The 11726-nt window shown below is 35.3% G+C and overlaps 1 protein-coding gene across 1 annotated transcript; it reads right to left on the bottom strand.

The window, feature by feature from the left end:
• Positions 1-1379: 1379 nt before the first annotated feature.
• On the bottom strand, positions 1380-2372 carry Or10q1 (olfactory receptor family 10 subfamily Q member 1). Its single transcript, XM_075975249.1, has one exon. It carries the CDS (start codon positions 2370-2372, stop codon positions 1380-1382), a length of 993 nt encoding a protein of 330 aa, XP_075831364.1.
• Between the last annotated feature and the right edge of the window lie 9354 nt (positions 2373-11726).

Below are 11726 nucleotides of genomic sequence, written 5' to 3'. Positions count from 1 at the left end.
ATTTCTCAGGGCAGCTCTAAAGCACATGGATGTTAGAACTAATGAATCTGATTTATCTTATGGCATGGCCTTAGCAAATTCCTACTGCTGTCCTGGGAGAAGCTAACCCTTGGTGAGTATTGTTCTCCGCAGTCCAAGAGGAAACTGAGCAGAGAGAATCTACTGTGAACAACAGAGAGAAGTGACTTCTACTGAAATGTACATTTACCTGAGTATTGCACTTCTTAGCCTATATTATTTGGCAGGGAAGTACACAAGCAAGTACCAAACTCAAGCAGAAGTGGGGGGAAGAATAGCTGAGTGCTTTCAGAACCTGGAGACACCAAGAAAGGGAGTGGAGAGGAGGTGGACCATCAAACTCCGATGCCAGAATTTGCAGCACAGAGGTTTTATGCTGCTGTCCACAAGAGTTAGATTTTGGTAGACTAGCCTAGTTCACCATAGGTGCTTAGCCAGTGGAAGCTAATTCCTGCTTCTCTACCAGTAGAAGAAAATGAACTCACCAGTCGAAATATCTGACATTAAGTAAACCCATAAATTAATTAAGCAATTGCAAACTCTATCTTCACATCAAACACAGAGAAATATTTATTTTGGAAAATATTCACTCTTTTAAAAATGTAAGTAGCTCTCTTTTATAGGAGCATCTCTGCCTCCTCAAGAGACTGCACATGAACATACAACAGCCTTTGTTAAAATGCAGCAAATTTGTGGGGTTCCCCAACAAAGCAGTTGGTACACTATGAGCAGAGACTCCTAAGAAGAGTGATACAGAGCAGTGCTTTCCATATGGAAGCTTTATTCACATTTTAAAATACTCTATAAGTTCAAACAATTGAGGCAGGCTATCCTGGGCAACAAATGGTTAAAATAACCGACTTCCTCAAGTTTGACACTGGTAACCTATGTATGATGACTGGGGGTACTAGCTTGGGAAGAATTGGTATGATCACCAACAGAGAGAGACATCCTGGCTCTTTTGATGTGGTCCATGTGAAAGATGCCAATGGGAACAGCTTTGCCACCCGGCTTTCCAACATTTTTGTTATTGGCAAGGGCAACAAACCATGGATTTCTCTTCCCCGAGGAAAAGGAATCTGCCTCCCAATTGCTGAAGAGAGAGACAAGAGGCTAGCGGCCAAACGGAGCAATGGGTGAAACTGTCTCTAAGAGACACGCTGGAGACGTATTTGTACTCTTGCTAACAAGCCTTTCTAGGCAACGTACTAGATTAAACAGCATGATGAAAACAACAAACAAACAGATCCCAATGTGATTCTAACGACAATAAATAATATAATTGTCCTTTTCAGTTGAATGATTTAACTGACAGTCATCCACCCAAGTACTCTGTTATCTTTTCATGTTTTTAACTCTCCTCAGACTGCTTTATTGAAAATGAAGTTCCTCAGGGCACCTTTGACATCTTTATTTCGAAGGGTGTAAATCAGAGGGTTGAGTAATGGAGTAACAAAGGTGTAGACCAGGGCAATTTGGCGGTCCTCATCCTCTGAGGTGCTGGAGCGAGGCCTCAGGTACACCAGGCTACAACACCCATATTGAAGCAAGACCACAGTGAGGTGCGAGGAACAGGTGGAAAAGGCCCGCTGGCGGCCTTCTGCAGAGCGCATGTGCAGAATGGTGGAAGCAATGAACACATAGGAGATGCAAATCAACAGGAATGGAACTGTAAGCACCAGGATGCCCACAACATAGAGGACTGCCTGGTGAACATGGATGTCAGCACAGGCCAGCCGCAGGACGGGAGGCACATCGCAGAGGAAATGGTTGATTTCCCTGTGATGTCCACAGAACGGCAAGGTGAAAATTAAGGCAGTGAGTTGCAGGGACAGAAAGAGTGCCAGGCCCAAGGAACCCAGCACCATTTGGATGCACAGATTCCGGGTCATGATGAGGCTGTAGTGCAGTGGATGACAGATGGCCACATAGCGATCATAGGCCATGACTGCCAATAGAAAGCAGTCAGTGCTTCCTAGAGTTACAAAGAAGAACATTTGTGTTCCACAACTAGCTAATGATATGGGCTTCTGGGCCCCAAAGATGTTGGAAAGCATCAAGGGCACCACATCTGTGGTGTAGCAGATTTCCAGGAGAGACAGGCTGCCCAGGAAGAAATACATGGGTGTATGCAGGGAACTGTGCGTGCACACCACCCAGATGATGGCAGTGTTGCCACAGAGGATCATCAGATAGAGCAGGAGGAAAAGGGTGAAGAGCAAAGCCTGGAATTCAGGGACATTGGTGAACACACGGAACACGAACTCAGGGGACCCCGATTGGTTGAGTACAGGTTTCCTGGCCAGTATGTCTTCTGGAAAAAAGGTGGGTGAGGCAGGGTGGGGATCTCTCATTTACTGGGTTGTTCTAGACTGACGAAAAGCAAGGATGGAGTTTTGCTTCGTGGTTTACTTCTTAAAGTTGAGTTTCAATTCCAATTTTCAGAGATGAATACACAATAAAAAGTCTGACATATTTTTCCTTAGAAATCTTCATTAGTAATGGAGATACTTAACTATGGGAAAATTCCAGATAAAATAGATATATTTGTCAGCTCAATTACATTTATCAATTTGTTTTAGCATTTTAATTTAACTGAGAAATGCTCAAATTTTACTTGAATGTAAAAGAGTATATTTTTGCATACATTTTATAAGGTACAAAGATATATTGTTGCTATGTTTAAAATTATATAAGTGGCTTCACAGTTCACATTTTAGTATATATTCTTCTCATACAGGACATGTACAGATAGTAGTATACATGCAAAGCCCAAGTAAAGATCTTAACTATTTTTGCAAAAAAACTAATTCACTGCTAAGATGAACATACACAATAAAATTATACAGACATTTTCCTATTCCTTTAAACTTTTTGTATCTGAATGGTAACCAATTTTTTTGGCTTTCATCATTGCAGATTATCTAACTATGTTTCAGTCCTATATGTAATGGTGATGTATGTACTTTATTGTATCTTGCTTCCACACCATAACTGCAAATGTTGCTCAGGTTTCTTTTGCAGTTTTGTGCAATAATACCCTTCTTCTCATAGCATTATCATGCCCTACATCATGGCCTTACTCTAATTTTCATGAACCATTCACTTTATATTCAAGTTGGACCTCATATCAAACTAGCAATCATCATCATCCTGATCTTTTATGACATATAAATTCTATATATTTCCCCTAATTTGACTTTTTTTCTAGATTTTCTACTCTGACCCCAACCTTTTCAACTAAGATAAAAATTTACCTGACAATGAACTTAACAGAATTGTATTATGGTTAGAGTAATATTACCCGATATGAATCGATGACAAAAAAAAACAAAATGTAGTAGCAAATTGAATTATACATGAAAATTATAAAACAAATTAAAGATAATCTTATGTGTATAATGTATTAGATAATAATTATAGATTAAACATTTTCAGTTTTGATTGCAACTGAATTAAAAAATAAGGTATAAATAGAGTGTTATGTTGTTTTAAGAAAAAAGATTGTTCAAAAAATCTCTACACCAAGTATAGTAATTTGTGTTCGAAAGTAATAGAAAAACAGTCTGAGATTTACAAGGACATTGGAATATGTCTGGTTAACTGTAATCAAAACAACTTTTCAGTAACTACTGTAGTTTTCTGAGTACTTAATTGGAATATATACCTCCAGACTAGGAAATGATAAAGCAAAACAATATGTTTTGAAGAATCACACATAAAATACACATTATTTATATATTGTTAATGTAAAATTATGAAAATCAAAAAATAAATTGCCAGTAACCAGAAAACATATATGATATAAAACTTATGTGTATTACAATAAATGTGAAAGTATGCATGTGTGTATATATATATACACACATATATCCTACAAATGTAAAATTACCTCATATAATTGAACCCAAAATTTATTTAATTAGGAAGGCCACAAAAATGAAATTATGCAAATTTTCTCCATCTAAATAAATAATATCCAGAAGCTATTATGATGTGACTAACTAGGCCCCTGTATTTCAGAAAAATCATACATAGTTAGATTATTAATTCAAAAGTCATATGCTTAAAAATGTGTCATACAATGCAAACAGTCAAAAAGAAAAAAATTATTACATTTTATGGTAGAAAATGCTGAAAATAAACAAAAAATGACTATTTCACTATGTATAAGTTGAAATTAGGCTTATGCTCTCTCAGAGACACAGTATATATAAGCACTGTACACCCAAGGGAATGTGTAAGGACAGAAAGGCTAGCATCACTTCTTATTTTTTGTTTTTTTTTTGTTTTTTTACAGGCAGTATTTCTATATTGACTCACTTTAAACTGACAGAGATCCACCTGCCTCCGTCTCCTGTGTGTTGTGATTAAAGGCATGTGTCACTACTGCCAGGCTAACATCATCGTTACAATTGTGATTTATCCAGTCTCTAGTTCTTGGCCATCAAGCAGTATTGTTCATGGGCTTCTTCTCATGTATAATGAATATACATATATATTAGTACAACTTGGCAATGTAGAACAAAAGATTTGAACAAACCTATACACTTTGACCAGGAATATTGATTTCAGAAATTGGTTTTTATTTATTGAGATAGATTTTTGCAATAATTTTCAATGGAATAGAGGAAATAAAAATCAAGTTTTGATAAAAATCAAAAAAGTACCAAGTTTAATAGTTGTAGGCCAAGTTTTGTATATTATCCATAAAAGACCGGCTGTTTTCTGAATAGAAATGGAAGAATGGATGGATGGGGGAGGCAGAATAGAGGTGTGGGCACTGGGAGGACAGGAGGGAGGGAAAACTGTGGCCATGGTGTAAAATGAGTAAATAAAAGAAAAAGTGAAAAATCAAAGTAACATCAAGAAAAATGCTTATTAATATTAATAAATTATTATTATGCCTATGGATAAGTCTCTGAAATAATTTGAAATGATACTGTGTAAAGTCTAACAAGATTGGACAAGCTCATGATAATGAGTTTGTAAAGAAATATACCATATTAAATTACATATATTCACAAAAATTAAGGAATATGCCTGGAAATATTAAATATTGGCATTGTGGGGTTTTATGTTTGACATTTCAGAGAGTGCAAGGAGACAGGACGGTAGAGTGATGATTAATTGAATTTCACGATCAGATCTGAGTTTGAAGCTCAATACTCTTACCTGCTAATTTAATGTTCACACTGATCAAATTACTTGACATTTCTTGTTTCTCTAATGTGTGGCAGGCATGTAACATGGTCTCTGTAAACAATTTATAAACACCAAATGTTCTAAATGTTTAACATTTCAGGTTTATCTGGGTCCCTAGAGGGCTCCTCCCTGCTCTCTCAACAAAATGGCGTTCCCCTTGAATACTTACTCTTTCATCTCTCTTTTTCTTAAATGAGGTGGAGGTGAGGTTCTTTAGGAATGCATCTTCTCAGACGTTTTGCTGCTCTCTAAGCCTTCAATAATAAGTAATAATGGGTATGAGATAAATAAATCTAAAAACAAAGTAAAAGAAGAATTTCAGCAGGAAAATTATAAGCACATATCATTAAAACAAGGTAGAATTTGGCTCAGGAAAACTTTCAAATATTATTCTAACATCTTAACACGTGAAAACCAAGTTAGCAACATTGCATCAATGGATGGAAAGACAGTCATAATCTGATTCATAACAGATCCTTTCTGTGCATCAAGTAAGAGATGGATGTTTGGAGTCTGATGCCTGCCAGAACAAATCTCAATAGAGCGACTGCAAAAAAGAAAAAAGAAAAAAAAAGAGCACACATAGTCAAGGTATGGCCATGCCTTAAAAGCTTCATATAAATCCAAATTTGATTGGAAAATTTGATATTGACCATTCTGAAAATCACTACCAAAGGATTTTAAAACATATTTGTGCATGCACATATGTCTCTGTGTGAAATTCAAACACTTTTCTCCAATATTTAACAGTCTCTGAAAACCCACTGCTTGCAGTTTTCATCCTTAATATTCTATGACTTTCATGAAGACTGTTTATGGAGACCATCACAACCTTGCCATCATCCTCATATAAAGAATACATTTTTTATAAGTGTCTGTATTGCCTCTTGAGAGTCTGATGCTTGATGTAATCCATTTCTGTCAAAGCTAGTTTGATAAACATTTTAGTTACTGTTATATTAAATTCCACAAGGCCATAGGCTATGTGTTCTGAGCATTTTTATATTTCTACCTGTTTATTTGGTTTTGTTTGAGCTAAATGTTATTCATTTGTTAATTTCAACTTTTAAACCATATTTAAAAGCAAATATTAAGTGATGTTCTCTACGACCCAGTTATGCTATAATTACTTTAGACTACACAGACTATTACTTCTTCCTTACCAATGGTTATTCTGTTTATGTTTATCTGATATACATAGTATATTAAACTCAGGTGAGATCACTGATTATTCCTTGATCCACTGATCAATGGACACTGGAAAGTGCAAAAATAAAATTTTGAAGTATTTGTTGCACCAATAAAGACTGTACATTGCAGCATTTCCCTGATCATCATATTTCCTCTACTCTGGTGACAGGTATGCCATTTGTGAACATTTTGGTAAGCTTATCCTTACCTCAACTGCCTGACCATTACAACTTACCAGCAAATAAAACAGACAAACAATCTGAGTCTAAACTATTAACTCAAGTCTTGGTCACAACTGAAAAAATAAAAAGTCATTGTTGCTAAACTTATCTTCATAAGAAAACACAAATTAAAATAGAGAAATTTAAAGACTCTGGGAGCTAAATTCTAAATTGTTTCTTTTTCTCTTTTTTCCTTTCTTTCTTTCTTTCTTTCTTTCTTTCTTTCTTTCTCCCTTTCTTCCTTTTTTTCTTTTCTGTTTTTTTCCTTTCCTTTTTTGGTTTCCTTGAGACAGGGTATCTTTCTGTAACCCTGGCCATCCTGGAACTCTCTCTAGACCAGGTTGGCTTCAAACTCAGAGATCCTCTTGCATCTGTCTCCTAAGTGCTGAGATTAAAGGTGTGGACCATCACCATTCAGTTTAAATTAGGTAGTTTAGAACAAGAATTCCCTACCTTTCTTTGGAAATGAAAAGTATAGTGGTCAATTTGAAAACATTGCCTTCTATTTTTTAAAGATTTACAGTACATATTATCATGATATTAGTTTGTTAGAAAATGGTGCGATTAATCTAACATAACATTTCAACATGGAACTTATAATTCTTACATAAGACTTTTCATGTTTCAAAGATATACCAAAAATGCAGATGATCCAAGATTTAATCTGACCTTATCATTTATGTGGTCCTAGAAAATTCAATCATGCATCACAGTTCTGGGCTCCATGTCTATAAATGCAATTAATGTATATTTTGACAACTCATTTGTGGTCCATATTTTAATCTGACATTCATGATTGTTCACTTTCAGTTATAAGCATTGTAGAAATTGTATTTTTTATTATTTTTTGGAAGAAAATTACTATGAAGGAAATGGAGTCTTTTACATACTCCCTTACCGGTTTCAAATTCATTTCATTCCATTTGCTGTCTAAGGAAACTCACCAAATACAAGTTGATTTTGCTGCTGAGGTGTTACTGCCACATATGATTAAAGGATCTCTAAAGAAACTTCAGCAGTCTTCAAACGGGTGAATAGAGAATGATAGTCCACAAGGTTTTGGGTTAAAATCTTAGAGATGGAATAAGAAGAGGGCATGATGCCTTTTTAAAGTCACTGTGACAGTAGGAAGTGTTCTTCATATTCTGACAATCAGGAGAAAAGTGATTCCTTAGAAATCAGTGGTTGGGGTAGAATTGAGTGAAAAGGAAATCCATGAGAATGATAAAATTAAAAAATAATCAAGTTTTAAGTTCTGAGAAGACGTATATCTTCCTCAATAACATAGAATAGATTCTGATATAATTGATGAGTCCATTCTTGACTGATCTAGTCAGACCTCTTAGTGTCCTTTATGGAATCTCTCCAAAATTAACGAGCCCCTGAAGAGGCAAATCCCTGGTGGTATCCCTTAAACTTAATACATCTAGAAAAAGACAGAGGTTAAGGAGAAACTTTTCAGTGTGGTCACTATACAAATTGTTCCCTTGGGATTCCAGGCAGGGATCTGTAATTCCTGTCTGACACCCAACAGGGAATTGATGGATTTAGGGTCCAGGTAAGATATCCCAAGAGAGTTTCTGAAGACAGATACCCATTCCTGCTTCAGACCTCTAAGCATGTGTAACATACTTACCCAACACTGGCCCAGACTTCCTGGAGATCCGAGATATTATTTTTGGTTCTAGCATGTGGCAATTGTCATCCTCATGCCATAAGGAAGTTCATAAGTGTACATTCTCACCTTTGGTGGGAGATATTGTACTCCATTAACACCATAAGTCGGTTAGATTTTGAATGCAATGAACTGTGGTTTTTGTCAAAAGCAGAGTGTGTAAAGTATTTTTAAATGGTCATTATTTTGTAGTATTTGGCAAGCTATTCCTTTTTTATCCTTTCTTAATCAAGTTTCCTTCTGTTGATTCTTTGAAATTTTTTTCTCACTCTCAGTGACATTGTGGAGGCCAGAGAAGAATAGAAAATATCCTCTTCTACTTCGCTCACTTGATAAGAACCTGGAGCTATGCTCATGTCAAAGAACCCCAGAAATCCTTCTGTCTTTACCTCCCACAGCACTAGGGTTACAGGCATGCATAGCATGCCAGATTATGACATGAGTTCTAGGAATTTGAACACAGTTCCTCATGCTTTCACGGCAAGGGCTGCTCTTACTCACAAAACCATCTCTCCACACAGATTTCTCTAATCTTCAAAGCATTTATTAGAACTGATAACTTTACCCTAACTCTTAGCATAATCATATGTTTTCTTATTTGTTTCTTTTCACCTCTTCCCACATGTTTGAAATCATGTTCTTTATTATGGATGCTATTAACATTATATTTGTGTACCCTCCCTGCTGCTCCTCAACAGCTTTCTTGCTGTAACATGCGGAGCAGCAGGGAGTCTCAAGAGTGAGGAGATTCATGTGTGTAAGTGCAACATTGCCTATTTGTAGTCCAGCTTATTCATTCTACTAGTGTATTACTTTGAAAAAATTTATAGTTTCTATTTATATCAGTCCCCCTATCTATAAATTGAGGATAACAGTAGTCTGAGCCTCCTAAAACATTTGCAAGGATTAAAATGCTTCAAAACACAAGCTTTTAAAAGGTATTGGTAATAAACAATACAAATGTTCTTTACTATCTCTAGCTTCATTACTGCCATTGCTACCACAACATAGCCACAATCATCACTTCCACCATAATCATAAATATTAGTTACCATGACCTCCACTGCTACCACCAACACCACCAACACCACCAACACTGCTACCAACACCATTGTTATCATTCTTTTTTGGAGAAAGTGTTTGTGTAGCCCTGGATGTCCTGAAACTATCTCTGTAGACCAGGCTGACCTTGAACTCACAAAGATCAAGGCTATGCTACCCAAATGCTGGGATGAAAGACATGCACCACCATAGCCTGGCTACTGTCATCATTCTTAAGATTTGTGATATGGCAAAACACCGCCATTATTCTCCTATTCCTTTCTTTGTGCTCCCCCACAGCCTATTTGTCTTTCTCTGTGTAATATACTAAATGCACACAGCTGGGACAAGTATAAGACAATGTAGGTTAAACAACAAATAAGATGGTATAAATAAGATGGGTGACTGGAGCGTATAAAGGAAGTTGAACTTTGTAGCCATATTTTACTATATAAAATCCTCAATAAATTAAAAATGAAAAGACATGTTGATTAATGGTAAATTGCTACTTCAGCAAGACATAAGTGTGCTTGACATGTTTAAATCCTATTACAAATTTTCAAAACACAGAAACAACACACAAATAGATAGATAGATAGATAGATAGATAGATAGATAGATAGATAGATAGATATGTGTATATGAAAATACATGTATGCATACAATGATAATTAGTGAAAAGAGCCCATCATTTTGAAAGATAAAGGAGGGAAACATTGGAGTATTTGGAGGAAGGAAAGAGAAGGGAGAAATGTAATTAAATTACAATCTCAAAATTAAACAATATAAAATACATGGCATGAAATTGATATTATAGATCTGTTTCTTGGCACAAAAATAAAAATAAAAACAGGAAATGATATGAAAGGACAAATCTACAATGACAGTTGCATATTTTGACCATAGACAAACTATACAAACACATTTCAAACTGAAACCATACTATTTCTTAAGAATGGTAGCTCATGTGTATATTCTCAGTTCTTTGGGGACTGAAGCAAAAAGACAGGAAATTTTAAGTGAACCCATGCTACATAGTAAGACCCAGCCTCTAAATCCAAATTCCATAACCAAATGTAAACAATATCCAAACAATGTACTATTAGCCAGCTTAAAATCCCTGAAAATCAAAGAAGCCTTTTGTAATCCACAGGATTTCTTCCAAAGTCATGTGGAACTTCCAACCAGTCAGATACTGTGTCACAGAAAACATCTCAATGCTGCGAACTATCAACCTTGCTAAAAACTTGTAATTATCACTACTTCCCTATTTAAATTGTATATAGCACACACAATGGGGAAAGGAAAAGACATCACCGTAGAATCCTTTACTGTACAACATCAACTCTAACTGAATACTTAGCTGCTAAGAACTAGCAGCTAACTATCTCCATTGATGATGGAGAAATTACACTGTCTAGGACAATTTACTAATACTAGTTTTTTGAAAATATTGGCCCTGTTGCATCTTTCTACCCATAAATACTCCTATTATTACAAAAGCAAATATTTCTGAAGATTAATATAAAATATGTTGATAGGTATGTATATTATATGCTATGTGTTTTATTTCTACATTTGTAATACCATAAACATTTAATTGTAACATTAATAATACATAGAATTTTAAGACAAAGGTAAAGCTGAATTACATTCCTTAATGAAAAAGTGAAGTATTGTTTAATCAATATTTTATTAGAGAATGTTCTTTTATGTAAAATAAACAACTTAGTTCATTTTGTTGCAAGGCCTCAAATTCCCTTTCTTCAAGCTTGTATGTCAAGAGAATGACTTCGTGGTAGCAGGCTCTCATACATCCACTTGTGTTTCACATTACAGGATTGAGCAACAGACACAGAAGTTATAGTACTGCCCTCCCTTGTTTCGCTTGCTGTCATCATATTGGTTAAAAGATTTTTTTATACCACTTAAAGTTACCATTCCTGGAACAAATTCCCTTTTGAATCAATTTCCAATGATTTTTCTGATAACAATGTATTTGTTTTTCTTTTTCAGGTGTCTAATTGATAATGGCTCCCTACAATCAATCATTCCCTGATTCATAAGTGCCGCTGTAATTTTATCGTTTTATCAAAAACTTGCACAATAGACTAAATTTTTCCTATATAAAGTCATATACTGGCCAGTTAGCATTATTATCGTCTCATGTACTTGTTTATGTCTTTCTTACAAGACTAATCACCCAGTCTTAAAGAAGCACATAGAGAACAATATCACCACATGGAGGTAAACATTAAGGTGCTTTATGTTTATTGTTTCCATGAACATCATTTCAAAATCAGCCTGAGACAATACTTTTGTAGAACACAGTGACTTGCTTTAGATAGGACTAAATTGCATTTTGTTGGATTTTT

This window comes from Microtus pennsylvanicus, chromosome 5, assembly GCF_037038515.1.
Source record: "Microtus pennsylvanicus isolate mMicPen1 chromosome 5, mMicPen1.hap1, whole genome shotgun sequence".
In the NCBI taxonomy this organism is placed as follows: domain Eukaryota; kingdom Metazoa; phylum Chordata; class Mammalia; order Rodentia; family Cricetidae; genus Microtus; species Microtus pennsylvanicus.
This window is presented reverse-complemented; position numbering and strand designations above follow the sequence as displayed.